The sequence below is a fragment of the Rousettus aegyptiacus genome, unplaced genomic scaffold, assembly GCF_014176215.1.
Source record: "Rousettus aegyptiacus isolate mRouAeg1 unplaced genomic scaffold, mRouAeg1.p scaffold_m13_p_8, whole genome shotgun sequence".
NCBI lineage: Eukaryota > Metazoa > Chordata > Mammalia > Chiroptera > Pteropodidae > Rousettus > Rousettus aegyptiacus.
Window position 1 is genome coordinate 65417475 of NW_023416311.1, and position 27558 is coordinate 65445032.

The 27558-nt window shown below is 38.2% G+C and overlaps 1 protein-coding gene across 3 annotated transcripts in view; it reads right to left on the bottom strand.

Moving 5' to 3' along the window:
* The window catches only part of RASGRF2 (Ras protein specific guanine nucleotide releasing factor 2), a 191714-nt gene that overhangs the window by 137333 nt on the left and 26823 nt on the right, over positions 1-27558 (bottom strand). For all 3 annotated transcript variants that reach the window (XM_016123395.2, XM_016123415.2, XM_016123406.2), the window contains exon 2: positions 211-317. In XM_016123395.2, the coding sequence (XP_015978881.2) occupies positions 211-317 (107 nt within the window). The remainder of the gene's footprint in view (positions 1-210; positions 318-27558) is intronic.

A 27558-nucleotide genomic window follows, 5' to 3' on the forward strand; every position in this document is an offset into this window, starting at 1 on the left:
GTGACCTAATACTCTTGTTATTGTTATATCTATTACCTTTCAGCTTGACTGGAAAACAGTCATAGAAAGCTCAAAGGATCATCTCACACATGACTAAGGAGGAGGTATCCATCTTGTAATCACAAGTTCTTCCAAAACTACTGCCAACGGTGAAACGCCCAATGCAAGACCCCCGCAATCCAGTGTCACACAGAAGATTTGAGCTCATACCTGGCTTGATGAATGGCCTCCATCCACTCTTTACCGTCCTGTTCCTCCTCACAGCGAAGCTCCAGTGGTTTCTGACCTTCATGGCCAAAAAGAACGGTAAAGTAATACTGGAGAGAAAAACAAACAAGGTTGAGTTTTATTTTTCAAGCACGACATCGTAACAACATGGTATTTCCCTACAAAGCATATATGTTTACAAAGTGCATGATATCATTATTTAAATCATATTTCAAAATGAAATATCACTTCCAGTCTAGTTGACAATGACTTTGCATGTAGAAGATATCATAGGTTCCATCTTAACACTCAGTAAGAGTTAACCCACAGCACCTCATTAGATGCAGAAAAGGTTATTTGATAAAATTTGCACAAATACAAGATTAAAATTCCTTGCAAGCCAGAAAGTAAAATTTTTGACCCTGATAAATGATATTTACCAAAACCTCACTACAAACATTTTACCTAATGATGAACTATTACAAGCAACTCCTTCAAAATCAAAAGTAAGAAAAAGATAGCAATTATCATCACTTCTATTTACCAATTCTGTCTGAAGGGCAACACAGAAAAATAAAGAAAAAAAGGTACAAGAAATGAAGAGCAAGGAAAAATATCAATTTTCAAAGATGATATAATTACCTAAAAATTCATTGAAAATTATTAGAATAAGAACATCAAGCCAAATTGTTGGATATAAGATCAATAGACAAAAAATGATTGCACTTTGATATAATAGCAATGAACAGGAAAATTAATCTTGAAAACACAGCATTTGCAATAGCAAAGAAATATTTTTAAAAAACTGATAAATCCAAGAAAATATGTTTATCACCTCTAAAAAGTAAATCTATAATCTCAATGTATTTCAATAAATAGGTTTGCTGTTGTTGTGGAATAGGTCGTACGGGGGTCAGGGGATGGGTAAATTTGACAAACTAAATCTGTAGTCCGAGTCAGGGGCAGGAGAAGCTCTCACTTTAAACAAGTCTGCTTGAGACTGAACATATTCATTACCAAACTGAGACTGCCTGGGAAGGAAACGTGACTGGAGAACTTTTCATGATGCGAATGATCAGAAAATTCATTGGGCCTGCCCAGACTTCATCCTGGGGAACGAAAGTAACGAGCCCCATAGAACTTCCCTAAGAGGTAGAACCAAAGACAAATAAACGGGGTTCTTTCTGTTGTCCCAACTTCCCATCCCACCCCAAAATTTCTGTGTATTTGGTGTGACAGTTACATACTCAAGCAAATTAAAAAACCTTCAGGACAATAATTCTGGAGATAAAATTTACCAAAAAAGGAAATTAACAGTTAAGAGACTTAAATCATCGGCCAATTGTGGACCCTGGTCATGCCTGTGATAATCAACTACACTTCCACACAGGCAATCCTGAGCCCCATAAATGACAAGCTGTCTTTAGTTCTTAAGCCTCTTGTCCAGCCAGATGACTAAATGCTATGGACTAAGGGGAAAAAACCTGATGAAAAGGCCACTGAGAAGGGGAATAATTAAGTTTAGCACCATATTCAATAAGGGTCCATTTAAATTTGAGAGGAAAAGAGTCAAAACTCAATAAAATAACAAATCAGTGTCTTAAAGGGCAATCCTATAAGTCAGGGGTCCCCAACCCCTGGGCCGTGGACCAGTACTGGTCCATGGCCTGTTAGGAACCAGGCCGCACAGCAGCAGGTGATCACCAGCGAGCTAGCAAAACTTCATCTGTATTTGCAGCTGCTCTCCAGCACTAGCATCACCACTTCAGCTTCGCCTCAGATCATTAGGCATTAGATTTTCATAGACACACTGGTGCCTGGTGCCAAAAAGGTTGAGGACCACTGCTATAAGTGATGGCATTTCAGCACCTGCTTGCTACTATCCAAGCCCAAGTGCTCATTCCAGGAAGAGGAAACAATTAATGAACCAGCCCAACCTACTGAAAGACTGCAACCGGCACCTTAACAGCAGCTGCTGCTCAGGAACCCAATGAAAAGCTACCTTTAAAAGACAGCAAGGCAATTATATTAGCAGAGTACATCCAAAGGTTAAGCCACGTCTCAGGCATAACAATGATGGAAAGAATTTTGAGAAGTACATGTTACGTTTCCAGGATTTTAATTAACAAATTCAGCTCAACCACAAAAAATTAAACACTGCTTCTGCATGAACCTGAAAATTACTTATTTTTAGCCACTCATCAAAGTTTCCTTTGTATCTTCTGGCCTCATTCTGATATGAACACTGTATACCATGAATCTAGGTGTTGGACCTGGGGCTTTAGAGGTCTCCTTGGGGATCGAAAGTCGCAGCGGACACCCTTGATGGTACTCTGTGTCTACCAACCTGTCCCACTGTAGGGATGAAGAGGAGTTCTAAAGTGCCAGCCCCATATTTCTCCCATTAGATAGTATTTCAATCATGTCGAAAACCAAATTCACTACCCTCCACCCCCTAATGCCTCTCCTTCTACCCCCTGCTCTAACAACTATTCTTCCTCCTCCTCTCTTCTGTGTCAAGTGCACCTTCATCCAACAGTTGCCCCAACTCGGAACCTCAAAGTCACCGTTGACATCTCCCTCCCATCAGCCCCACATGTGGTTTCGCCAATGCTCCTTCCTAGGACTCTCTTCTGGTTTTTATTATCTCTCACCTAGACTCCTGTAACAGCTTTCTCACAGGATGACAACTTTGACTTACTGTCCAATTGAGGTTCCTTTATCTTATAGCTGGTCTTTCTCCCTCCCAGTATCCTGGCTGTTACGATAGCCCTAAGTGGGAGGTTAATGGTCCCTCCTGAAGGAAGACAGGATGACCAAAAGAAGTCCCAGTGAGCTGGAAACACAGGAAGTGTACAGAGAAGTGGCCTATGTAGATAGAGAAAACAGAAGGAGGCAAAGAACCATATGATACAGCTTCTCCCCACTCGGGGCAAAGGGTAAGGAGTTAAAAGGGTTTATGGCAAAGCCAAAAGCCAAGGATCTTCAGTATCACTTTCCCTTTGAGGAGCTAGAGAATGTCACCCCACAGAATATCCTCTTGCTCCACCCCAACCCTCATGACAACATGGAATGATGACCCAATGGGTGGTGACCATATCATATAAATCAGTAAAATTGGTGTTACAGCAGGTAGATAAAGAAAGGGCCTAAGTTTTGAGTTTAGCTATCCAGAGCCTCCCTAGCATCTAAGTGGTGTGGACATTCCCGAGTGTACCGTGGAGGATTTGGGGAAAAGGACACCATCAGACTTCATGGGGCGGAGCTTTGCAGCCCAGCAAGGGCTAAGGTGGGACCACGTAAGCAATAGAAAACCAGGTCCTGACCTGAACGATAGTGTGGGCCACAAGTTACAGCAGCCACACACTTCAGCGGCAGATGCTAACGGACGCCTGAGGCATAGCCAGAACACCACCAGACCACGGCTGGCACCAGCAAAGACAGCCCACCTCTGAAGCACGCGCGTGCGCGCGCACACACACACGCACACGCACGCGCACACACACACACACACACACACACACACACACACACACACACCCTGAGGACATGTGAGCCCTGCTTACTGAAGCACCATTTTAGTAAAATACAGAGGGAAGAATGAATTACCAAGAGACCTTTTACATTATCGAAGCGGACTGAGTTTACCACTCTCAGCTAAATGCAGTTTTTTTTTTTCTCTCTCTCTCTCCACTTACAAGTGGAGAGAGGGGGGGTCTTAAGGAAAAGGCAGGTCAAATTTAGAAAAATAGTTTCTTTGCACATTTAAGTGTAGTGAGGATAAATCTGTGACCCTACCTTGCAGTCTTACCCAACTCCCTCCAACCCAGACTAGGTGGCCAGAGTTCTTTCTAAAAGATAAATCTGAGCTTTCACTTCTGCTTACACACTCTCACTGGTATTTTCAAACTCTAAGAGCAAATTTTATGCAGGCTGGAAACACCCTCCAAGAATGGGCCTCGTTTTCCATTTTTAGTCTTGTTTCCTTCTGTTTCCTTGAATGCGAGCCGCACTCCAGGCACACTGACCTACCACTCGCCGCAAGAAGACAAGCTCTTCCCTCAACCTCATGTTACCCACAGCACTGTCTGTGGAGTCGTCAGGCCTGGGTGTGAGTCCTGGCTCCTCCAAGCGGTAACTCAAGTTACATTTCTGATACCAAGTTTCCTCACGGGCAAAATGAAGACAATGATATATGAACCTTATGGGATTGAATCAGCTGACAGGCAGTGCCCAGCATCCCATCCTGTAGGCACTTGGCGAAAGTTAATTCCACTCTCAGTGTATCTCTTTGTCTTGACATTCCTTCTTCATCTCCACCCCATTCTCCACCTATCAATTTTTACTAAACTTGCATGACTATGTCCCTCCAAGAATATCCTTCCCCCGCTAAAAGGAGTCACTCTCTCTTCTGGATTTCAATAACCCCATGCACACTCTTCTCACATTGTCTTAGTGTTGTCCGTGCACGCGTGCATGTGTCTCTCTTCCCTGCCAGCCTTGTCCTTTGACACACTTGATCCTAACACTGTGCCAGGCACACACAAAGCCCTCAATAATGTTTGGTGAATAAATCCTCACAAGCAAAGAAATGTGAGTTGTGATTAACCTAATAAATTTACTTTGAATAGCCACACGATGATCAGTTTCATGACTATATAATCACATTCAGGTAGGCGCTCAGAAGAGGGTTAAACAAAGACCACTTAAGCTACCAAATATATATTCTTAAGTTAAGATGAAAAACCAGAACATTATGATGATCTCACAAATCCCTAGAAAAACCACAACAGTTACTGTAGGTTGGCAGATTCACCAAAGATTCTTATCTTTCACCTACAATGACCACAAAATGTAAGAAAGACAACACAATAAACAGATCTAGGATTGTAAATGTTTAGGGTCTTATTGTATCTATTGAAGCTTTACATGAATTTTCATTTTTCAGTTTTCTGGTTTTTATTATAATGGGTTGACTGCTGTTTATGCTACGTGCTTTTGTGAGAGAACAAATGTAACCCAATATGAGAACACAAGCTCATTTAAAACTCTGTCCTTAAATTTCTGCAAGTTACAAATGAATTTACAGCTAACAATGGAAATTGCTGATGGATGGTATTACAGGACCACTTCCACTTTCTCCATCTTGTTTAAATCATCACGATAAACACATATTACTATATAGCCAACAAAAATATGTGCACTCTATTTTTAAGTTGTTTGAACCATTCATAATAAACACATATAGGCATATAATCAACAGTGAATATATTTATGCATTTTCAAACATATGTCCAGGTCTTTATAACACTACTTATATATGATGTTGTAAATGATGTTGGTCAAATAAGTGATGTTCAAAGGAAGATTAAAAACCACCATGGGTTTTCTTTAAAGTATATATCAGAAAAAAAAATGCTTTTTAAAATTACTGTGTCATGCATATTATTATTTGGATTCTATGGCAGAGTTTTAAATTATTACATATGTTCTTAAAATTTTTCAGTTTTAGATTAAGAGAACTAAAACCAATCCTTTCTGCAGCCATTGAGGCAGAAAATCATCTTCGAATGCTCTTCCAGCACAGCCTCTGGGGGAGGGGTGGGTGTCACCCAGGAACCCACTGAGGTCTTCTCGGGTGGACAGATTTCTGACTTCATGTATCAGACACTAGCTAAATAAAGAAACGGACGACTCCTAAACTGTTCCTGGCTCGGTGACTTACATACATAAGGCTAGTGATCACGATAACACAGCAGCCTGGGTGGCAGTGCCTTAGCAGGGCTCTAAAGACAGTGGAGCTCTCCATCCCCACCTGGGCCTTGGGGTGTGGCCTTCCTAGGCCCTAGCAATGTGAATAAACTTCACTGGCCCAGAGCATATGCCTCCCCCAACATAGGTTACCATGACCATCCATCTCAATTAAAAGGAAGACTTTTATGTGGAGATGGATAAAAACCATGGACAGCAATTCTCCAGTCCAGGTGCATTTCCAAAGCAATATTAAGTATGTAGCCATTTATTCTTCCTACGAGTCATTACCTCCTCTTTCTTTCTTTTCCTTTGTTCTTCTTTCTGTAACTGCTTGTAAAATGGGAAAGAAATATGTTTTAAACATTCAATATGCTGATGAAACTGTTTTATGTGCCCTTATATTAATTTTGACTCTGAGGAGTTCAGTGTCACCCAAACTAAAGACTGAGCTATCTTTAATATTCATGGGAATGTCAATTAGTGTTTTGTTGACACATGGTCGGCCCTCGGTAAGAGAAAAGTATCCCACCTCTGAGCCCTCAAGGCACAGACAGATCACTTTAAATCTGATTTGCTGTCACTGTCTTGGCAGGGTGTAAGAGAGATGAGAGAAGACAGACTGAAAATAACAGTAAGGCGGGCATTTAAAGAGGGAAGAAGTACTTTGTTTCTTAATATCATTCCCTCCCCTTCTCTTCCTAACATTCTTACTCTTTTATACTTCCTATCATTGAAATCTTCCTTGCAAGGGACTTCTCTGACCACTGCATCTGGCCACCATTGTGCCAGCTGGTGGGACACCAGCTGAAGAAGAAAAGTCTAAAGCATTATACCCTTGACCCAGCTCCCTTGGTCTTTAGAAGAGAAAACATTCCACTCTCCTGCTACAGTGACTGTTTTTATATACTGAGATCATTTCTTTACCACATCCCTCTCTCATAAGTACTTTTAGCTCCAAAGAAGATTCTATGTAAATTAAAGGAGACATTTTACAACTACCCCATTTTTCATATCATGGTTACATGTTGAAGCTCATTTTTTTGTTGTTAAAACATATGTTAAATCGTTCAACAATCTCCTTCAAGCCTAAGGGAACAAAGATCTAAGATGCTGAAGGCTTTTCCCCTCCCCTACTGCTTCACTTCTTTTTCAACTCCAAGATTCAAAGGTCTTGCCACGAGCATATTTGCTTCAGTACCAGCCAATGTCATAGATTTATACGCAGCACCTGAGCAAGCAGTGTGGTTCAGCAGATGGAACCCCAGGCTATCAGGTAGGACATTAGGATTCTCCTGCTGCTGGGGATGCAATGTGAACTCTGGCAAGGTCTTTTTTGCATTCAGTTTGCTCTTTGGCCAACTGAAGACAAGGCCACCTCTCCTACTAACCCCCGAAAGTGAAGATCAAATGCAATAATACACTTCAAAGTGCTTTGAAAAGCATTGTCATAGGGGTGATATTGCCAGATCTCACCTGAGAACCAGTCACCTCGAGTCTACCTAGGACCTTGAACTGATTCCAGATCTGCAAAACTGAGTAATTGGAGTGTTCCTTCTCCACCCACCCAGCCCCATGCCCACCCCCACTTTTCTCAGCTAAAAGTGTATCGGAAAAGAACAGGATGTATTAAAATTATAAACCAGTACATTAGGAGCTTGGTAATTAAGAAGGATGCATATTATTTTTTCTTGTGATGGTTGTTTGTTGATTGTTTTGTTCTTGTAGATTTTTCTGTGGTTGTTTGATTAAAAGATTTTTAATTCTCTGAAAGGCTTAGAGAGGAGTTGCATTTTGGAGCTTCAATGACATGCAAGAGATTGCTGAATGATTTGTCCCAACAAAATCCAATAGACTTTATATTTGAAACTATGAATAAAGCAATGCATTAACATGCATAAAATCCACAGTATATTATAATATCAGCTTTTAAGAATTGGCTCAGATATATCCTTCTATTAAGCATGCTTTTTTTTTTATTTTAATTCAGCAGGAGTTTAATTTAGAATCCAGCTGACAGAGTAAGATATTAACTGTCTCCTGCTGTGGTTTTCTTCCACAACAGGAAAAATATATGGTATCTGGCTTCCAAATTTCACAAAGAATTGAGATTAAACTGTGTTCATTAGAGACTGACAAGGACAAGGGTCAGAAAACCTGTCACTTTAAGAATGGCTAAAAGAACTTGATATATTGGGTTGTTCTTCATATCTTTGAGAAGTTATCAAAAAAAACTGAAACAGAAAACCTTTCATTGACCACGGGATCTGAGCTCCCATAAATCACCAGACATATTGAAGTTTATGAAAAGGGTAGCATGAAGCACAGTGGCTCAAGTCATCACCCCTATCTTGCAGGAAAAGGCAACAATTCCTCTCCATGTTTTGTTAAATTCTCACACAAGTTCCTGTCTTTCTCTTGTATTACCACTCTAGACAGGGATGAATGTTGTTGAAGATAACGTCTGACCTACGTCATTGGCTTCACCCCACCTCCCCTCCAGCCCTCCCATTTACTTGTTGTTTAGAAATAGACATCTAATTCTGGTCAGCCTCAGAGCCATTGATTGAGCACACTTATGAATTCAGTTATCACTGTCACAGCCTTCTCTTATAGCAAGGCGACTAAACTTTATTACAACTTCAATGTCCACTCTACCCTGGCCTCTCCTGAACTAATTCAGAACCTCTAACTTCACTGGTTCTAAAGGATGAAACCTCCAAAACCTTTTTACTTCATGCCATTTCATCACTTTCTAATTTTAACCATTGGTTTTATTTATTTACCACCCATATTATTATTTTTGCAAAAAGTCTGTACAATGAAAATGTACGCTGTTAACACCCAGGTAGTTAGTACTACTTAACAAAGAAAATACTTTTACACAGAGACTTGAGCAAGTGTTAAGAGTTCCTCTGCTGCTACCAGCAAATTCTTGAGGTGCTCTGTCACAAAAGTGACAGAAAGAATTCTTTGAAATATTGTTTCGTTTTTTACATGTTAAGTGCTAACTACTTGGCAACAATTATTAGCACTTAAACTCATTGAGCTAACCTCCAAGACGAAAGCCTTAATAATGATGATCAAATTATCATACATATTTTATCCAAAATGGCATATGCTCATGAAGCAAAAACTGGATAACATAAAAAGGTTAACTAATGTACTTAATATATAATAAAGTTTTCTAAATCAATAAGAAAAAGACATTATCCAAATAGGAATGTGAGAAAAGGAACAGAATATTCACATGCCCACACACGAAAACAAAAAACGTGACACAAACACATGAAAATATGAACAAGCAGTGCATGTTAGTACATAAAGACCATTTTTCAAATTGCAGTTTTTAAAAATAATAAAATCTAGAGTTGGAAAATGTAATGTGCTGACTGAAATAAAAACAATTACAATTTTGGTAGAGATGACTGGCAATTTGTATCACAAACTCTAAAATAATCCCGCTTCTATAGAGGAATCTATACCAATGAAATAATTTGAAATATATACAAAAATTTACATGCACGACTGTAACAATAATAATGTCCAACAATAATGTCCAATGATGGGGACAAGTTAAATAAATTATAGGACATTTGAACTGAAACATTCTGAGCAATTAAAATTGTTGATCATACGGGGCTATGGGAACTGATACAACACACTGGTGAAAGAACATTGTTAAAATCGACTTAGGAGCATTGTTAACAACATCTATTACAATTTTAAATGAGTTTTTCTGGTTCCAGTACTGGCAGAGTAGCTTTTATCAACCTAACCCTCCAGCATAGAAAAAATTTTAAATTTGGAATAACATAAACTACATGAATATATTTGGGATTATATACATACATAACACAGATAACACAAAATATATCACAAAAAAATATAAATGTACACACATATATATCTCATAAATATATTTGGGATAACATAAATAATTGTTCGACGACAAAATTTAAGAGAGGATTTTATTCTTGAAAGAAGAGAACTACACTACATGAGATTCACATCTATATAGCTTTTGCATGAGGGCACACCACACTCTAAATGATACAGAGCAGCTATAAGTCCAGGAGAAAGCCACATTTTTAGTGGCTTGAGGAGTAAGAGGATAGAAATGAGAAGTCCAGAACTACAGAAATTAAGGGAGAAAACACTGGGAAAAGGAGGAACTACAAGAGAGATGTCCCAAAATCTGCATTAAAAACTTTGCCCAAATCTTTAGCTGGCCCCATACAGCCACATTGAGTGATAAGGGGGTACGAGTATAACAGCGGTGGATGCCACAGAAGCAAAGGGTAAACACTATGCGTCAGTGTCCTGCCTTAGACCGAAACGGCTGGACCTTGATACCACCATCTCACCCAGTCACTGAATGGGGGCTGCCTCAGGGAGGACATAACCTTGGACAAGGTAGCTCTCTGCAGCTGCAGTAGACTTAGCTAAGGGCGGCGGCCTGCTGACCACGCTCTATAGCTGGGCAGCAACCCCTTCTTTAAAGGGGGGTTTGGTTGGTACACCATGTCTAGCAAAATCCCAAATGTCCACTCACAGATGAATAGAAAAACAATGTGTAGAATATTAATATAATGGAAAACGATTCAGCAAGTAAAAAATAACTACAGATACATACATCAACATAGATGAATTGTCCCATAAATTATTAATAATTACACAGGAAAAAAAATAACTTTTAGTGGGGAACTCTGGTAGATACCAACATAACCAAGTGAACAAGGTAAAGAAAAATTATGACTTCATACATAAAGAAACAGAGATAGGGAGAAGGGAGGGAGGGAAGAAGGGAAAGAGGGAGGGAGGCAGGAAGGGGGACGGAAAGCAAATGGGGCCAAATGTTCATAATTAGAGAATGTGGGTAACAGACATACAGGAGTTCTCTGCACTACTCTTCCAATTGTACTAAAGTTTAAAATAATAACAAATTTAAAGTTTTTTAAAAGTTAGGTTGCCAGAAAACAAATTCATAGTCATCTCTCCAGGTATCTGTGTATCTCCTGTAAAAGTTCAGATTACCTGTAACAGTGTTCTACTTTTATATATATGACATGAAAAGAGGTTAATATTATGTCAGTAAATCAAAAATGCAAGATTTAAGAACATTAGGGATAATAAAACTAACATTTTACCCTAAAAGAAAATAGATATATGTAACATCTATTTATATAGAATGCATATATTTGTAAGTGGATAAAGAAATATACTGAAAACACATTCTAAGTAAAGAAAATATAAAATCAAACCCTATCATCAAGTAATTCTACTTCCTAGAAAAACACTCATGCACTCAAAGAGCACATACAGGATGTTCATTACAATATTGTTTTAATAGCAAAAAAAAAAATGACAAAAATCTAAATATCATTTTTAAAAATTGCAAAATATACTACAGTATATCATGAGTAAGTAGTTTGAAAGAATTGGTAACACTTATGAAAAAGTATCAATAAAAAATAAGTGGAAGGAAACACACCAAAATGTTAAGAGTAGTTACCTGAGTAATTAACTTCTTGTTCATACATTTCATGCATTTTTCAGTTTAGCCATAATGAGTATTTACATTTCAAAGACAGAAATATAAATAATCTTTACGTGTGGTAAAGATGTGAAAAATACGCAGGTCCTATTTTCCTGCTTTAAAATAAACAAATAGGCTGAAGCATGGCAATGTGAAAAAGAGGGCTATTTGGTATGCATTTATTTATAAATAGAAAAACATACAATGAATTGCTGGAAACATCTATGTAAATAAAAGGACTTTAGAGCACATCTGGTGGACATGCCTGGCTATTAAATACCACAGAAGCAGGATTAAAATGGGAGCTTAAAATGTTGCCTGAATGTGAACTATAAGTGATGGTTTTGCTGGGCCTCTTTCCCTAAAAAGATGTTTAATATTAAAAATACATTTTCACCTCCTTTGCTGATAGCTAAACGTTTATAGCTCTCAGACATTTCGAAGAGAATTACAGTCAAATCTTCAACAACCAGAACGGCTAAGAATATCAAACTTCAGTGCTGGAAAAGAACATTGACACACGCACACTTGCCTTACCTAGAGCTTTATATTTTTGCTGCTTCTCCAAAAATTCTCAAAAAGCTAAACCTGTCTCAAACTCTCCAAAAGAGTGTGTCTTTCATTTAGCTTATGCCACACTCTTTTTTTGTCTTTGAGGAATACATAACAAAAAATTTAGTTGGTGACTTACGCATTCGGTTTTTTTTATTGTGAAAACACAAACCAAACGCCATCATTTTGGTCCACCAGCTAAGTATATTACTCTTTATGAAAAAATTTATTTTTTGGCCCATGAAATAATACATATCATATAAATACAGAGAGGCAAAATTAGAGGGGGAAATTTATCCATAATCCCAACATCATCCAAAGATAAGTAGTTAAATTTTGATATATTTAAATCCAGTCTATTTTCTAAAGCCATTTTAATATAGGTGACCTCATGCTGCACATGAAGTGTTATTCCAGTGTTTTTCAAGTCATATGATAACCTAAGTATTTTTTCACATTATTTAAAATGTGCTAAACATTTATAAAGCCTGTATAACATTACACAGAGAGGATATACCTCCATTTACTTAAATTTATGTGCCTATTGTTGAAACATTTTGTAGGTCTTCAATTATTCCTCATAACGTCTTGTACATATAATTTTTTTATTTTGAATTTTGAGTTAGGCCATTGGTTGAACTCTCAAGAGTGGGCACAAGTTATGAATAGTTTGTTTTTCTAAACTTGTTTTTAGAGTTTCTTTAGGGATCTTCGCTCCATTTCACGGATGAGGAAATGGGCTTAAAATGGTATGACAGTCATCTCCAGTTCCCCAGGACATGTGCCCTTAGCTGAATGCCCAGGAGTACTCGCACTCATCCATCCATACTCTGCAGCCTATGCTCTGTTGTGAAGCTTTGTATGTGGCAAAGATAACCAGGTTATAAAGTCCAAAACCCAGGACTCTGACACAGAAGTCTACTTGCTGAGCCAACCTAACAGAAAAGGATGGACCATATAGAAAGGAAGAAACAGTTGGGCTGGAACCAACAGATAATAAGTACATCTAGAAAATAAAGCTCCCAAAATCATCAAGTCTACACAGTTCTATTCTGCCCTTGAATTTTATAGTGCTCCTATCTGCTACCTTAACCATTTCCATCCTCATTTCTAATCTTTACATCAACAGCCTAAGAGGTAGGAGATGCTACAAAAGGAAAGGAGGGAGTGAGGGAAAAAGAGAAAAAAGAAGGGAGAAAAAAATCCATTAAATATTTATCAACCACCTTATTTTAAAAAGTGTTATTCTTATATGTAATATGTATATAATGCATGGCATGCTAGATGATAGATAGACACACAGACAGATTACTCTCTGGTCTTAAGGACATTATAATTTAGCTAAAGAGCTAAATCAAGGACTCACAAAGCAATTAAACCACAATGTAAGATTAAATAACAATGCAAGGTGTGTCAAAGTGATAAACTATATAAAAATAGTAACCATCATCATTCTTTTTTTCAGATTATTACACATTTGAAATAGTTAGTCCTATATATTACACCACACATCCTGATTTAGGCCTATTAGAAAATGTTTACTATAGATAAAGACAATACATGCTATAAGAGATTATTGCACAAACGAATCAAAATACACTTGAGTTGCTCCCTAAAGCTAAATCTCAGAGGACTGAAGTATCCAGATAACAGTCCAGAATACAGAAAGAGGAAGTGTGAACAGACTGGTGACTATGAGACAGAGGTCTCTTGCTGGATGGTACGGGGAAGTTCAGGGACTTTAGAACTTTTTCATTACTGCCCTTGCCAAGGGACACGGACACTTCTGTTCCCCTCCTCACTCACATCTCCAATCCCTATTCATGCTCTCCCAAATGAGGAGCCACATCTGATCTGCTTGCTCAGTGAACTGGTTTGGTTCAGTGAAATAATTGGTTTCCCCTGTGGATGTGTCATTGCTTTGAAGAACAACACGCTGATGCCTGAGAGATCACTATACAACGAAGCAGGTCCTCCTTCCCTGGGGAGCGGAAGGTCCACTCCTCCCTGAGACCTTTACCAAGCTGGACCCCAATGCTGAAGTATCCCTTCCCCACTGCTACCAAGTGCCTTTAGAGAGCTCCAGCATCAGTTTTCCAGGATGCATCTCTTAGGTGCACCTACAATTAGGTGAACAAAGCTAGAAGTCATCATGGAGCAGCAAATGATCCTAACGATTGACTATGCTGGTCCTAAGGCCAGCCTACCTGGGTTCAAATCCCATTAATGTTCCTTATGAACTTACATATCATCTTTGGGCAAGTTGCTTAATTTTTCTATGCTTCAGTTTTCTCATTTAAAAGTGTGGGTAATTGTCATACCTACCTCACAGAGTTATTGTGAGCATTACATGCATTCTTACAAGTAAAAGACTTATGTGTAAGTATGTGGAGCCATTTTCACAAACAAATTTCAGTTTTCCTAACTCTGTTTGCAAGGCCTGAATACACAGGTTCAAAGCCCCAGACTCAAGGGAAATAGGAAGCTCATTTTTCAACGTCAAGCTCAAGCCACAATGTCCCACATAGTCGAGGGGTGAGGTGTCCCCAGATTAAGAAATTAGCCTTTGTTTCTCATTTGATTAAATATTCCTCTGTACATGGTTTATTGAAGAGAGCCCTCAAGGAGAAAGGAACACAAATCTCTAACGGAAGGAACATAAGGATGACTCAATTCATATATCTGGTTTTAAACAGTCACAGAAATAATTTAAAAATAAAATAAATTTTAGTTTATAGGCAATAGTGATTTATTATATTTTATTGAGCTGGAACCATAAGCTAATTAAAATTGTGTTTTACAAGGATTAACCTGGCAAGAAATCTCTGCATTCATTCAAATCAAGGTAAAAAAAGCAAAAACAAAAAAACAAAAAACTAGCACTCATGATTTTTTTCACATTTTCTAGACAGAGTTTTAAGGGCTTAATGTAGTATAGAATTTCATCAAAACAAAAATGTGACTTTGATCACTTTAATCCTAGTGCCTGCAAGGGCCTGCCACATAGTAGGCGTTCCAAAATGTTGGTTGAATAAATACAAAACAATATTCACTATAACCAAAGGACACCATGAGAAAGTTGAGTTTGGTGTCATGAGCTAAAAAGAAATAGGAAAAAAAAGTGAAGGAATATGTGCTCAGCTAACTCCCACAGCAACAGGAAGGGATGGTGTCCTGAGGAACCGATACCGGAGCTCTCCGAAGGCTCTTGGTGGTAGCCGGGAGGGGATGTTTCAGCCTCAGAGTCCACCTTGGGAAAGGTCTCAGGAAGAAGTGGACTCTGCATTCCTCTTCATCCCTGCCTTATCTCCACCCAGGGAAGAAGGGCCTGCTTGGCTGCATAGAGTGGGCTGTCAGAAATCAGAAAGTGTTAATGTAAATTTTCAAGCTGTTTAGATTGAAATCAGCAAGTAGGCAAAATGTAACTCAAGTTTACCCTTCCTTCCAACACGGGAAAGAATCTTGGGAACGTGTTTTCTGGGAAAGCTTGGTCAATTTGAAACCACAATCAGAAGCTTTCTGAACAAATTACATGGTGAAAAAGAATAGGAGCATGATTTTTATGGCATTTAAAACAGTCAAAATACAAGAGGAGGAAATGGATTAACTGCTCCATGGTATGAAAACTACTGGTTTTAACTCGTCATCCCTATTTACTGTGTACAAATCTTTCTAACTGAAACACCCTCTTGGAAACACCTTTACACCTTCAAAACTATTGTGGCTTTCTCAAAGCCATTTAAATCAAAAGACTTTCCACTGTCAAAGGTCCTTCAATCAGAATTAGAAGCATCTAAGTGAAATCAAGATGAGTCTGAAGGGCAATCAAAACAGGATCCCAACAGAAAATTGTGAACTGAGTATGACTACAGCTCAATAAACAACAAAACAACCTAAAGTGGAAAAAAACAGACAAGAAATACATCAAAATGTTAAAGTAGATTTCTTTTGGTAATACATATTTGAGTAATTTTGTTTTTACATTTATGCCATTTTTTGAAGTAGTATTTATTTTCATTTAAAAAAATACAAACATTTAACTTACTATATACATATTTAAAGTCAAGTTGTTTTCAAACTAGGAAACAAAAAACAGCATCTAGGAACTTGAGTGGGGTGTGGTCTGTTATTTAGACCTCACTGGAAATATTTTCCTTCACATTTTGAAAGCCTTTTATTATCACTTAGGAACATTTTTTAACTTGGAAGAGACCTGAAAGATTGTCTGATAAAAACTACCTCATTCTACAGCAGAGGAAATGTTGAATTTCCTAATACAAGGCCAGCCATGAGCAGACCTGGAACTCTGACCCACAATTCACAATTCCTGCCTTTTAATCAATGCTCTCTCCAACACTGAGCCTATATCACCAAGGAAAGCACTCCTTCCATTTTCCAAATAGAAAGAAAAAAGCGATGCAAAATACAATGTCTCTCTGTCCTAGGTATATAGCCAAGAGAAATAAAAACATATGTCACATAAAAACTTGTACATTAATGTGTACAGCAGCATTATTCATAACAGGCATAAAAAGCGGAGATGACTCAAATATCTATCAATTGATGAATACATAAGCAAATGTCATATAGCCATTAAATGGAACATTATTCAGTCAAAAAAAGGAATGAAGTACTGACACATGCTATGGCATGGATAAACCTTGAAAACATTATACTAACTGAAAGAAACCAGTCACAAAAGACTACTACTATATTATTCCAATAATTAAAATTTCCAGAACAAGCGAATCCACAGAGACAGAAAGTAAATTAGTGGTTGCCTAGGGATGGGGAGGTTGGGGAAATTAGGTGGTGATAGCTAAGGGATGAGAGGCTTCCTTTTCGAAATAATGAAAATGTTCTAAAATTGACTGTAGTGAAAATGCAGCTGAAAACAAAATCAGTATCCACTGCACTTCTGTGTTAAGTCACGAACAACACCAATGATGCAACGCTGAGGAGAAAACAATCATTTACATAGATTATGATTTCAAACAGGGTATTTATACCTTTTCCATATTTGCTGCACTGCTATTGGTTACGTTGCCCAGACTCTGGGACTCCTGCCTCTGTCTGTTAAGATGGCAAATTTTCCAGTGCCATTTCTACTCATGAAATAACCAGTTTTAAATAGTTGAGTATACCATTTCATGGAAGAAGTCAGGTCAAGAGAGACACCTGATTTAAAGAATAGTACATTATTAAGACATAAGAAATGAATCTGCTTTAAATGACTGGACCAAGTAATTAGATGTCTGGTAGTTCTCACACATAAGCTAGTTGGTGGAATGCTGCTACTGGACATGTAGCCTCGTGGCCTAACACCACAACCAAAACAGCCTCTTAGCAAGCCCCATTTCTCACCCACAGACAGTCCACAATTCACTGGTAGATAACTACCACTCTGTAATCAGTAGATGGATCTCTGCCCAGAAACAAAAAGGCATGCAACAAGTAGTGGGCCACACCCCATCGCCTTTCAAATCAAGGAGGAGAACTATAATCCAAGTGCATCCAAAACTCATTAGCTGAGCATTATTCCACCCCCACCCCCACCATCCCCATTTAATAACAGGAAACTGCTTATTGTGTTTCCAGTTCAGAAACACGTGAAAACTTTATTCTGGCTACAGGCCTCAAATCATTCCCGAGTACCTTAACTGCTCTTAGGCTCTGACCAGGCCTGCCTGCCAACATTAACACAGATATAAGAAACATAAGTCAACTCTCCAACTCTAGGCTCATCAACAGCTCTGCAGCAGATACCCTGCTTTCAGCCCAGGATCTTAAACAAGAGGGTGGGGCTGTATATGACTGACTGAATGCCCTTGTTAGTAACATTGATATAAAGACAAATGAGCATCTCTTTAGGCAAAGCCCCATAATTGCTATCTCTAGGACTCTCATCAAAGACTTAACACAATGATAAACACATCAGAAGGCCGGGCTCACCACAGCTGGGGTAGGAAAATATAGGCTTCTTCTTCCTAAAATAACTCAGAAAAGGTAGACATTCTGTCTTTGTAGGTCTATATAGTTGAGCCTCAGCACTGATCCTGTGTTACATAGATTTCTATTCTGATCCCTGAAATCCAAACAAATTGTTTTTATATAATTTTATTTGTCATTTATACTTCAATAAAGCTGTAAACTTGTTTTTATGAATAAACCTTCAAGTCCAAATCAACTTGCTTTTCCTTTATTAAAAATAGCTGACTCTTTGTGATATTAAAAAAAAATTATGATAGCCTCTCTCATTTGGCAAATAATCATTACTTTGACTAAATTCATGTCTCCCAGACAAAGGAGTTCAAGAGACTCTTTGGTTGTAGACATCTAAAAAGCATTTTTCCATAAGTAGCTCAATGACCAAAGCCAGTTCTACCATTCTGGTTGCCAAACCTGTCGTAAGTGCAATATAATGTTGACATTTCATTGTCAAGGAAAATGATAATCTTATTATCAAAAATTCCATTTCTCTGTCCAGAGAGATAACATATTACAATATCCTGAAAAATTATGGCTTAATTTCAAAATTTCCAGATCTACACAATATACACTATTATTTATATGATTTTGGTATTCTGCAAGTACAAATACATTTTAAAATCTAGATCATTACTAAGTAAAGGTTCGGTGAGGAAGATTTTTTCTTTTTCACTTCTTCCACAGATGAAAATTTGCCCAGCAATAATCAAAGGCCCTTTACTTGATATCATATAATCACTTATTCACAATGACAAAATTGCATCTTCTGGGGCACAGAAAATATTAAGGATAGGTCACCACAAGTTATTGTCCAGATGCTTCTTAACTATTCGTCAGTTACAGTTTTTTCCATCATCCATCATTTAAAACTGGTAGCAAATGAATAGATTTTAATCACTGTCTCCTCCTATTTTAGCAAATACTGTGATCAAAACATAACATTAAACCAGTATCCAGAATGCAGATGCAGGAAAGAAAACCAAATGAATAATTAGATGTATTTCGAGGAAGAAAAAATGCCCTGAAAATGAAGTAGACAGATTAGATAACTACCTACTCCATAAATGGAAATGGATGTTAAATGCTACACATGCCTTTACCTCCTCCAGCAAAGCAAAACTAGAAGGAAAGATTGGTTGATATGCCTTTCAAAGATATAGACTCTCTAGTGAATATATTTAAGTTTCTAACTGGACCATTGATGCAAAGTCATTTGCTAAAACACTACAGTGATAACCAAATTATCTAATGCTACAGTTAGATCTTTTCATAGATAAATGGATCCATTTCCAACTGAAATACTTGACCAGTTTTCTTCCACTTCCTAGAAGCGGCCAATTCTGTCATTGTTCAGGAGGACACAGAAGACAAAGACCTTGTTCAAAACAGTGGATGAGGGAAAGCCCAGATGTCCCTTCTACAAAACCCAGATTTTTAAGTGTGTACCACAAGGCCGAAACTAAGATGGGCACTATTGGTCTTTCAAGATGAAAAACTCCTCTTCTCAGCCCTCAAAGAAGTTATACTTCTATAGTAAAAGAGAGGCAAGAAAATAAATAAATAAATACAAGTTAGGGTAAAATTAGGTGTCATGAGGAAGTTGCTCTGGGTTTTCAAAAGAGGAGAACAGTATGTGTGTATGTCCGTGAGAAAGCCCTCTGGGCATCATACAATCACATCATAGCCTATATTTGCCCCAGAGTAGCATCTGTGCTGAGAAAGGAGGGAATCCTTGACTCTCAGAGTGCCAAGGAGCACCTTCATGGTTCCAAGGGAAAAGCAATGAGGTCTGAGGGTGCTATAGACTAAATGTTTGTGTTGCTCCCAAATTTGGATGTTAAATTTTAATGCTCAAGGAGAAGATAGGAGGTGGGGCCTTTGAGAGGTGATTAGGTCATGGGTAGAGTCCTCAGGAATGGGATAAGTTCAATAAAAAGACTACTGCTGGAAGCCTATTGTCTGGGTAACAATTGCGTTTCCCAAGACTGAAGGCACACTAACAACGACAGAGAAAGGGGGGAAAAGCCCATTGGATCACAAACATCATCTTAATCTCTTTAGAACAATCTCTTTAAAAAGTGCTTCTTAACGAAGGCTGCACGCGTTCTTGAGTCTGGTAGACATGCTTAATCTATTTAAATAGTAAATGAAAAATGAAAACATATGAAATAACTGCGATAGCACTCACTGGTACACAACTGGACTATGCAGCAAGCCACCACCCTTGCAGCTGATAGATTCCCCTTTTTAAAGCACCTAACTCCAGATTTATGAAGGCTGATGCAGAACTATGGAGGTTGATGTACAATGATGCATGCTGTCCTGGCTTCGCCCATTATCTTCTTGGTGTTTGTTCAGATAGTACGGTATTAGGGTTGCAATTGTTTGAATTTGGCCAACAACATTACCAGTTGCTTTGGGGTACCACGTTGAAGAAATCCAAATTGAACAAAGCCCTTTTGTGCTACTCACTAGCATGTAGTGGTACACAGAACACAACCAACACAATATACCCTATGAAACTTGCTGTATTCAAACACCAGTCCCACACTATCAGTGCTGTCAGCATAGATTTGACAAATCAGATATGCCCCTGACATTTGAACTTCTCTAGTAAAAAAATCATAACCATTGCTAATGATTTAATATGAGAACCTAATTTACTAACATTATTGTTTTTCAATAAGTTATTCAAAAGTAAGAGCTAGATCTTGCTTTTTCCATAAGAGAAAAGTGAGTATAAACTTTGGGCATGGCTAAGTTGCGACTTTCAAGCAACGTGGGGGCACACAGCCTCTCCAGGATGGCATCAGTAGGGTAGGCAGATTTCTGACATGAGAACTCAAGGCTCCAAAAGTAAGTCCTCCTGCAGCCACCTCAGCCCAGGCAGCAGACAAATGAATCAAGAAACCCTCTTGGAAATGGCTCCTCCAGGCCTAGCTGTTACTATCCTAACCATTCTAGGCCCAGATGTTCCAGCACCAAGCTGTCTCAACAGAGGCCCCAGACATCGTGGCACAGAGAAGAGCCATACCCCCCCCCATCCCACCCCTATGCCCTTTCTGAATTCCAAAGAATCTGTGAACACAATAAAATGAGTGATATTTTATGCTGCTAAGATTTGGGCAGGAAGAGTGTTAGGAAACAACCCCTCCCTGCTTTTCCTACCTCAGGGCAAAGAGCTCAGACAGTTTATTAGCAGGCCCAAATAAAAATAAATAAATAAATACACAGAAGGCTGTTCTCTAAAGAAACGGAGCTGAGGAGAACTGAAGCAGCTAATATGACTATAGAGGTACTCTCGGAATGAAAACTTATTTTGTCTTTTAGAGGGAGGGAACTATGAAGATGCTATGTGGTGTGTGGTAGTGAGTTCCTTGCCTGATCACCAGAAAGAAAAGCAAAGACTGACCTAAGCCCAGTCAGACTTCTTGGTTCTTCCATGTTCAATAGGAATGGGTAAACAAACCCCAATCTGTGGATAAATCTTGCTTCTTCCTGAAACCCGACTGCAAAAGATGAGATCCCAACAGGAAACCAGTGGAGCCCTCAGATTAGGGTAATTTAGGCTCTACTTATAGAACTGAAGAAAAGAGAATGCAGTAACTCGAAGTCTAGCAACAGTGTGTTCCAAGCCCAAAGAGACAAAAGGAGTATTTATCCAAGTCAAAAAGTCCGAGGGTCTGCAAGAATGCTACCCTGAGAAGAAAAGCGACCTTCGGTAGAAGCACATAGATAAGACTGAGGCAATCTCGCCCAGTAGGATCCAACAGAGTAAATACTCTAACCTCATTCTCTCCACTCCTGCTCGTCTTCTGTTGTACTCCCTTTGGCTGAACCCAACTAGAAGCCACCAGGCATGGGAACCTGCTGATACAATCCATAGGGGTAAAGGGTAGAGAGTGGGTGCATGTGGGGCATAGTAAAAGGCATTTTACGCATCTCTCAATGAGAAAAACAGAAGGCGATACGAAATTCCAGGGAGAGGAAAATGCAGAAGAAAGTCACAGTGCAGATATGAAATCCATTAAAATGAGGCCAAATATGGTGAGTACAATGGAAAGAGAATTTATTTAAACATTTCTTGAAGACAAGGAAGTTGGGGCATTGGAACCACAGAGAAAGAAATCTAATCACAGTATACCCCTGTATTCTACAATAAAACCTATTTCCAGCTTTTGTCTTTCAAAAATCAACCTATATATAAAGCACAGATGACTATTTAAACTTCAGAGTATATAGTTTTAATCATAACAATTTCACAGAAAAGGTATGAGGAGAAGAGGAGGAAGAAGGCCTGAAAGTAGAGAATCAGAAGATACTGTTTAAAGTTGATGAAACAATAAATAGAAATTTATAAATATTATTACATAAAACGGGAATACGGTAATCATTATGTGGAAAAGTTACTTCAGGCCTTATTTGCCCAATATGTGAGCATCATCCCCTGAGGGCATTTCGGCTTCTGGAAGAAAGAGTTCAGCAAACATAATGTCTTCTTTTATTATTTTTTATTTTTGTATTTTATCTGACTATAGTTTCAAGTATACAGTATATTAGTTAGACATTTATATAATTTATAACGCAATTCACCTAACGGCTATTTCTCTCCTCTGGCTCTCCATGTAGCCATTACATTACTGCTGACTACATTCTCTATGCTGTGCTCCCCATCCCCATGACCACCAACCATTAATTTGCACTTCTTTAACCCTTCGCCCCTTTCTTTCAGCCCCCAAACGCCCCTCCCCTCTGGCCATCACCAGACTGTCCTCCATATTTGTGAGTCAAACACAATATCTTCTTGTTCTGGTCATTCAAAACTCCTCTTTAGCACTGGTCCTTATGCTACGTCCCCACTGTCATCTTCCTATTTTCAAGATGCTGTTTTCAGTGGAGAAATCACAGCCTTGACAATTTTAAAGGGAAATACTTGCTGATTTTCTTCTATGCTTTGGACTTCATTTGTGTAAAAATTACAGAAATTGTTTTGTTTTGTGATAAAACCAAGGAGTTTCATCATATGAACTGAGAAGCTATTGCTGTTTCAGTGAATCCCCACTTCAGTTATTTTGCCTGGATAAATACACCAAGAAAGAAAAATGGTTGTTTGGGTTCCATTAAAGCCATGCATACTTTTTGTTGTTGTTGTTGTTGTTGTTGTTGTTGTTGTTGTTGTTGTTGTTGTTATATTTAACTAAATGAATTTCTTGAGATCGCGGTTGCTGTAAGAGGGGTCTGTTCTTGTATTGAGAAGTCTCTTCACACTTCAACTTAAGTGAGTTGTCAAGCATTTGCAAGTCAACAGCAAATGAGTACAGAAAGGACCCACTGCTTGGTGAAGACATTCTAGTTTGCAGAGTCTATGCAGAAGTCTAACCTGCAAACTGGACGCCAGATGCCAAATGAGGAAGTCATATCTGATGGCTTCCAAAGACTTTGAGAAAGTAAATTAAATCATTTGGTCTACAACTGCAGCTCCTCACACTAGAGGTAAACCAGTCGGAATCCACTTTTAACATCTTAAAGATGATTGTTTATAGAAATATAAAGAAAGCATGCTTGTGTTCATAAATGTCACTCTGGAAGATTTTTTTGTAACATTGCTTAAGAATATTTTAACTCAATTAATTGGCAGTACAAGGACTTTTTAGTGCAAAATCTTTATTGGTAGCTAATTTTTATCATGTGCTTCAAATTTTTAAATTTCATGTTCTTGCTAGAAAAAATGTCATTCTTAGTACTCATATGCACCAAAGAAGGAAAACGAACACAGCTTTTTTCAAGTCTCCTGCAATTTCCTTCTGAATTTTCTTTATTATGTTAACAAAAATTATGTTTTTAATATGAGGTCTAATTTAGCTGTTTTGCAATCTGTTCGTCCCTGAAATTGATGATTTATGTAGTTATTTTACATACAGGATAGCCTATTGAGTCCAATAATTATAATTATTTTCTTCCTCAAAGTGCTAGTTTAATTTAAGGTATAAAGTCAAGAATAAGCACTTGAGGTTCAAAGGTAAGCAATAGAGGAAATAAAAATAATAATTTGACTAATAACTATTGGGAGAAGGGGAATGGAGGTGGAAGAGTAAAGGAGATAATATAATGAGCAAAATCATCACCTCTCACTGCACCATGTCAACAGACACTGTCAAGAAACAGTGGTTTGTATATTAATTAAAATCTCCAGAAGAACTAAAGGGAGAGACTGTTAAATGCTTCTAGCTCTGAAAAGTGGGATTAGAAATGAGAAAGAGTGGGTAGTAGGCTTGTCTTTTTGTTTTAAACCCTTTTACACTACCCGAGTCATTTTTACCATGTGCATATATTTGGATAAATATTGTTAACTTGTATAAGCATACAAACACAAACATACAATAAAACCCCAGAAGATTTTGTAGAAATTAAAAAGCTGATTCTAAAATTTAAATAAAATTGAAAAGCTGATTCTAAAAATTTAAATATTCTATGTCATTCTATTCATGTAAAATCCTACAATGGGCAAAGCTATAGTGACAATAATCAGATTAGAGATTGCCTGGGGCAGAATTTTAGGAAGGAGATATCACAAAGGGCCCAGAGATACCAAAAAGGGGGCAATAAAAATAGTCTATATGTTGATTATGGTGATAATCACACAATTGCATACATGTGCCCAAACTTATGAAAATGTATAATTTAAATGAATGATTTTTATTAGTATAAACTAATAAAAATTGAACTTTTTGGAAAATGTACTAATTGTTTGGGAAGCTGGGGGAAAATCCACTATAATGCCCTCAAGAGAGTATATTCCCAAACTTGATTTCAAATCACAACATTTTTGTGGCACAGTTGATTTTGCTTCAAGCTATCATGTCAATGAATACAAGTTAAGAGGGTGGTTCTTCACAATAGCCGCTGTCACATAGGCAAGGCCACAGTACCATCTTGTCATTCATCTGTGAGTTTTATAGATGAGAAAATGCATTTTCTCCCACACTACAAAGATGAAAGCAGCAAATAAAAATTTATGAAGGTTTTATTTTTGTCCTGCAGTCTGAAAACTATTCTCTTATAGATTTTATTAGGACTAGGACAACAAAGATTTGTAGAAACCTGACATAGCCATCAGCTCACCATTTCTGTTTGATTGTTTGATTGTTGCCACTTACTACCCCTTCTTAAGGTGCAGTTTGCTGTCTTGAAAGGAGTCCTTTGCTGCCTTAACATAGGACCAGATCCATGGTACAGTTCATTGAATAGTGAAGCTAAAATGAACACAGAATTTCTTCACCTTGAGGAAAAATCAAAGCATTTGCTAGAAACATGAAGTTAGGTAAAGTGCTGCTTGTTTTCCATTTGCCACCCTCAAAGCCGACACTCAGTCTCTCTCAGTCAGTCTCTCTCTCTCTCTCTCTCTCTCTCTCTCACTCTCACTCTCACTCTCACTCAGTCTGCTCTGTGCTCCCGGAGGCTGAGGTGTATACAAACCCTCTGGCTTTCTACTGGGTTTGGCACATGGAAGCCACCATTAGGAGGTAGGAGGGGAAGAGTGCAGTTGAGGGGGCCACCCCTCCAGCTCAACTACCTACCAGGGTTGGTTGTATCCCTCTATAGCTTTTGTAAAACAGACAGTTCCCTAAAGTTTATCTCTTCAATTTCTGTAACCACGTCCCCACCACCATTCCTTCAGGCCTAGATGTGGTAACGGCTTTCTGCTCTAGCTAGCCTTGGGCAGCATACTATGCTCTGTTGGTTCCTAAAACTCTGCCCTCGCTGTTGTAAACAGTCTCTTTATTGAGGGCGTCTCAATTACTCAGTTTGAGAATATCAGTTCTTACTTGCCAAGACTTTGGCTAATACAGAAGACTAACAACAAAAGGAACCTTGATGATATATTTAAACCCTCTCACTATACAAGTAAAGAAACTGAGCAATCAGCAGCAGCCACTGGATTTAATCTATTTTGTATATACTTTCCCTAAAATTAAAGTTGATAACTTTCTACTAAAGAGAGCTTTAGTCACAAATTTTCTTCCTTTTTTAAGCAATTTAATGCAATGTATTTCAAAATACAGCTCAATTGAGCAAAATAATACACATAGAAGGCTGCATAATAGATATGGGGTCCATCCATTTCTCTAGATGTTGTAATTTTATCCCTGGAGGCAGTGAGAGAGCTGTACACTTAGATTTCATTATTTGGGGCCCTTGTAAAAAGGTCTTCACTAAATTATGCATGCATATGCCATCGGCCTTTATTGAAAGACCTTTTGAAAAACAGCCCCGCAAAACACTCTACCATTTATTTGCTGAATGTTGCTGAGAGTGTAGTTCACTATACATATGGTATTCTCTTTATAAAGTGTGTCTTTCAAGTTCAAGCACAGGGAGGACTTTTTCACCTCAATCTTTGGGCCACTATGGATCCTATCACTGATCAGGAACCTGGAAGCTCTCAGCCAATTGTGTAGCTCACTTCTAACAAGTGAATGGCATATATATATATATATATATACACACACACACACATACATACACATATATACACATACACACACACAAATATATATATACACGTATATATATATATATTCAGATATACAGTACAATGGTAAGTGAATGGCATCTTATAGAAAATGTGTTGTGTGCTGATCCTACCCCCTAGCTTCTTTCCTTTCCATCCCATCTCCTCATATATTCTTTAATCTTTGTGGGCTGTGCTATAGATACAATGTTTATGTCCCCCTAAAAGTTCCTACATTGAAACCTAATCCCCAATGTGATGGAACTTGAAGATGGGGTATTTGGGAGGTGATTAGGTCCCGAAGGTGGAACATCATAAATGGAATTAGTGCCTTATAAAAGAGATCCCAGATGGCTCCCTTGTCTCTTTTGACAGTGAGGTTACAGCAAGAAGATGGCCATCGGTGAATCAGGAAGTGGGTCTCACCAGACACCGAATCCACCGATGCCTTTATCTTGGACTTACAGCTTCCAGAGCTATGAGAAGTAAAATCTGTTGTTTATAAGCCACCCAGCCTATAGTATTTTTGATTTAGAAGCCAAACAGACTAAGAGAGGCTGCATCAAATCCTTTTCAAAATGAGGCAGGATGAGGACAATTCAGAACAAACTTTCAAAAAAGGCTGAAAATAGTGACCTATATCTTTCCTTATGAAGTTTAATCTGTATTTCAAAACACCATCAAAATCATAAAAAAGCCTACATTAGAATGATAATCTTTCTAATTTACCCCAAAGCTTATCCTAGAATCAATTCCTTCTTATTTGTTGAAGCATTTCTTCTCTTTCACAAGTAAGACGCTGGCTGTACTTCCCTCATATACTCTTCTGCAAATTTGAATACTAATTTTTACTTTATTAACCAGAAAATAAAGTGAAACAAATACTAGACTACATTGGGTGAACATGCAGAAACTCTCAAGAAAGTCAGTTCCCTGCAACATGCCTCTAGTTAGGCACATGAAGACCACTGGCACTCCCAAGCAGAATGGAGGAGGCAACTCCTCCTGC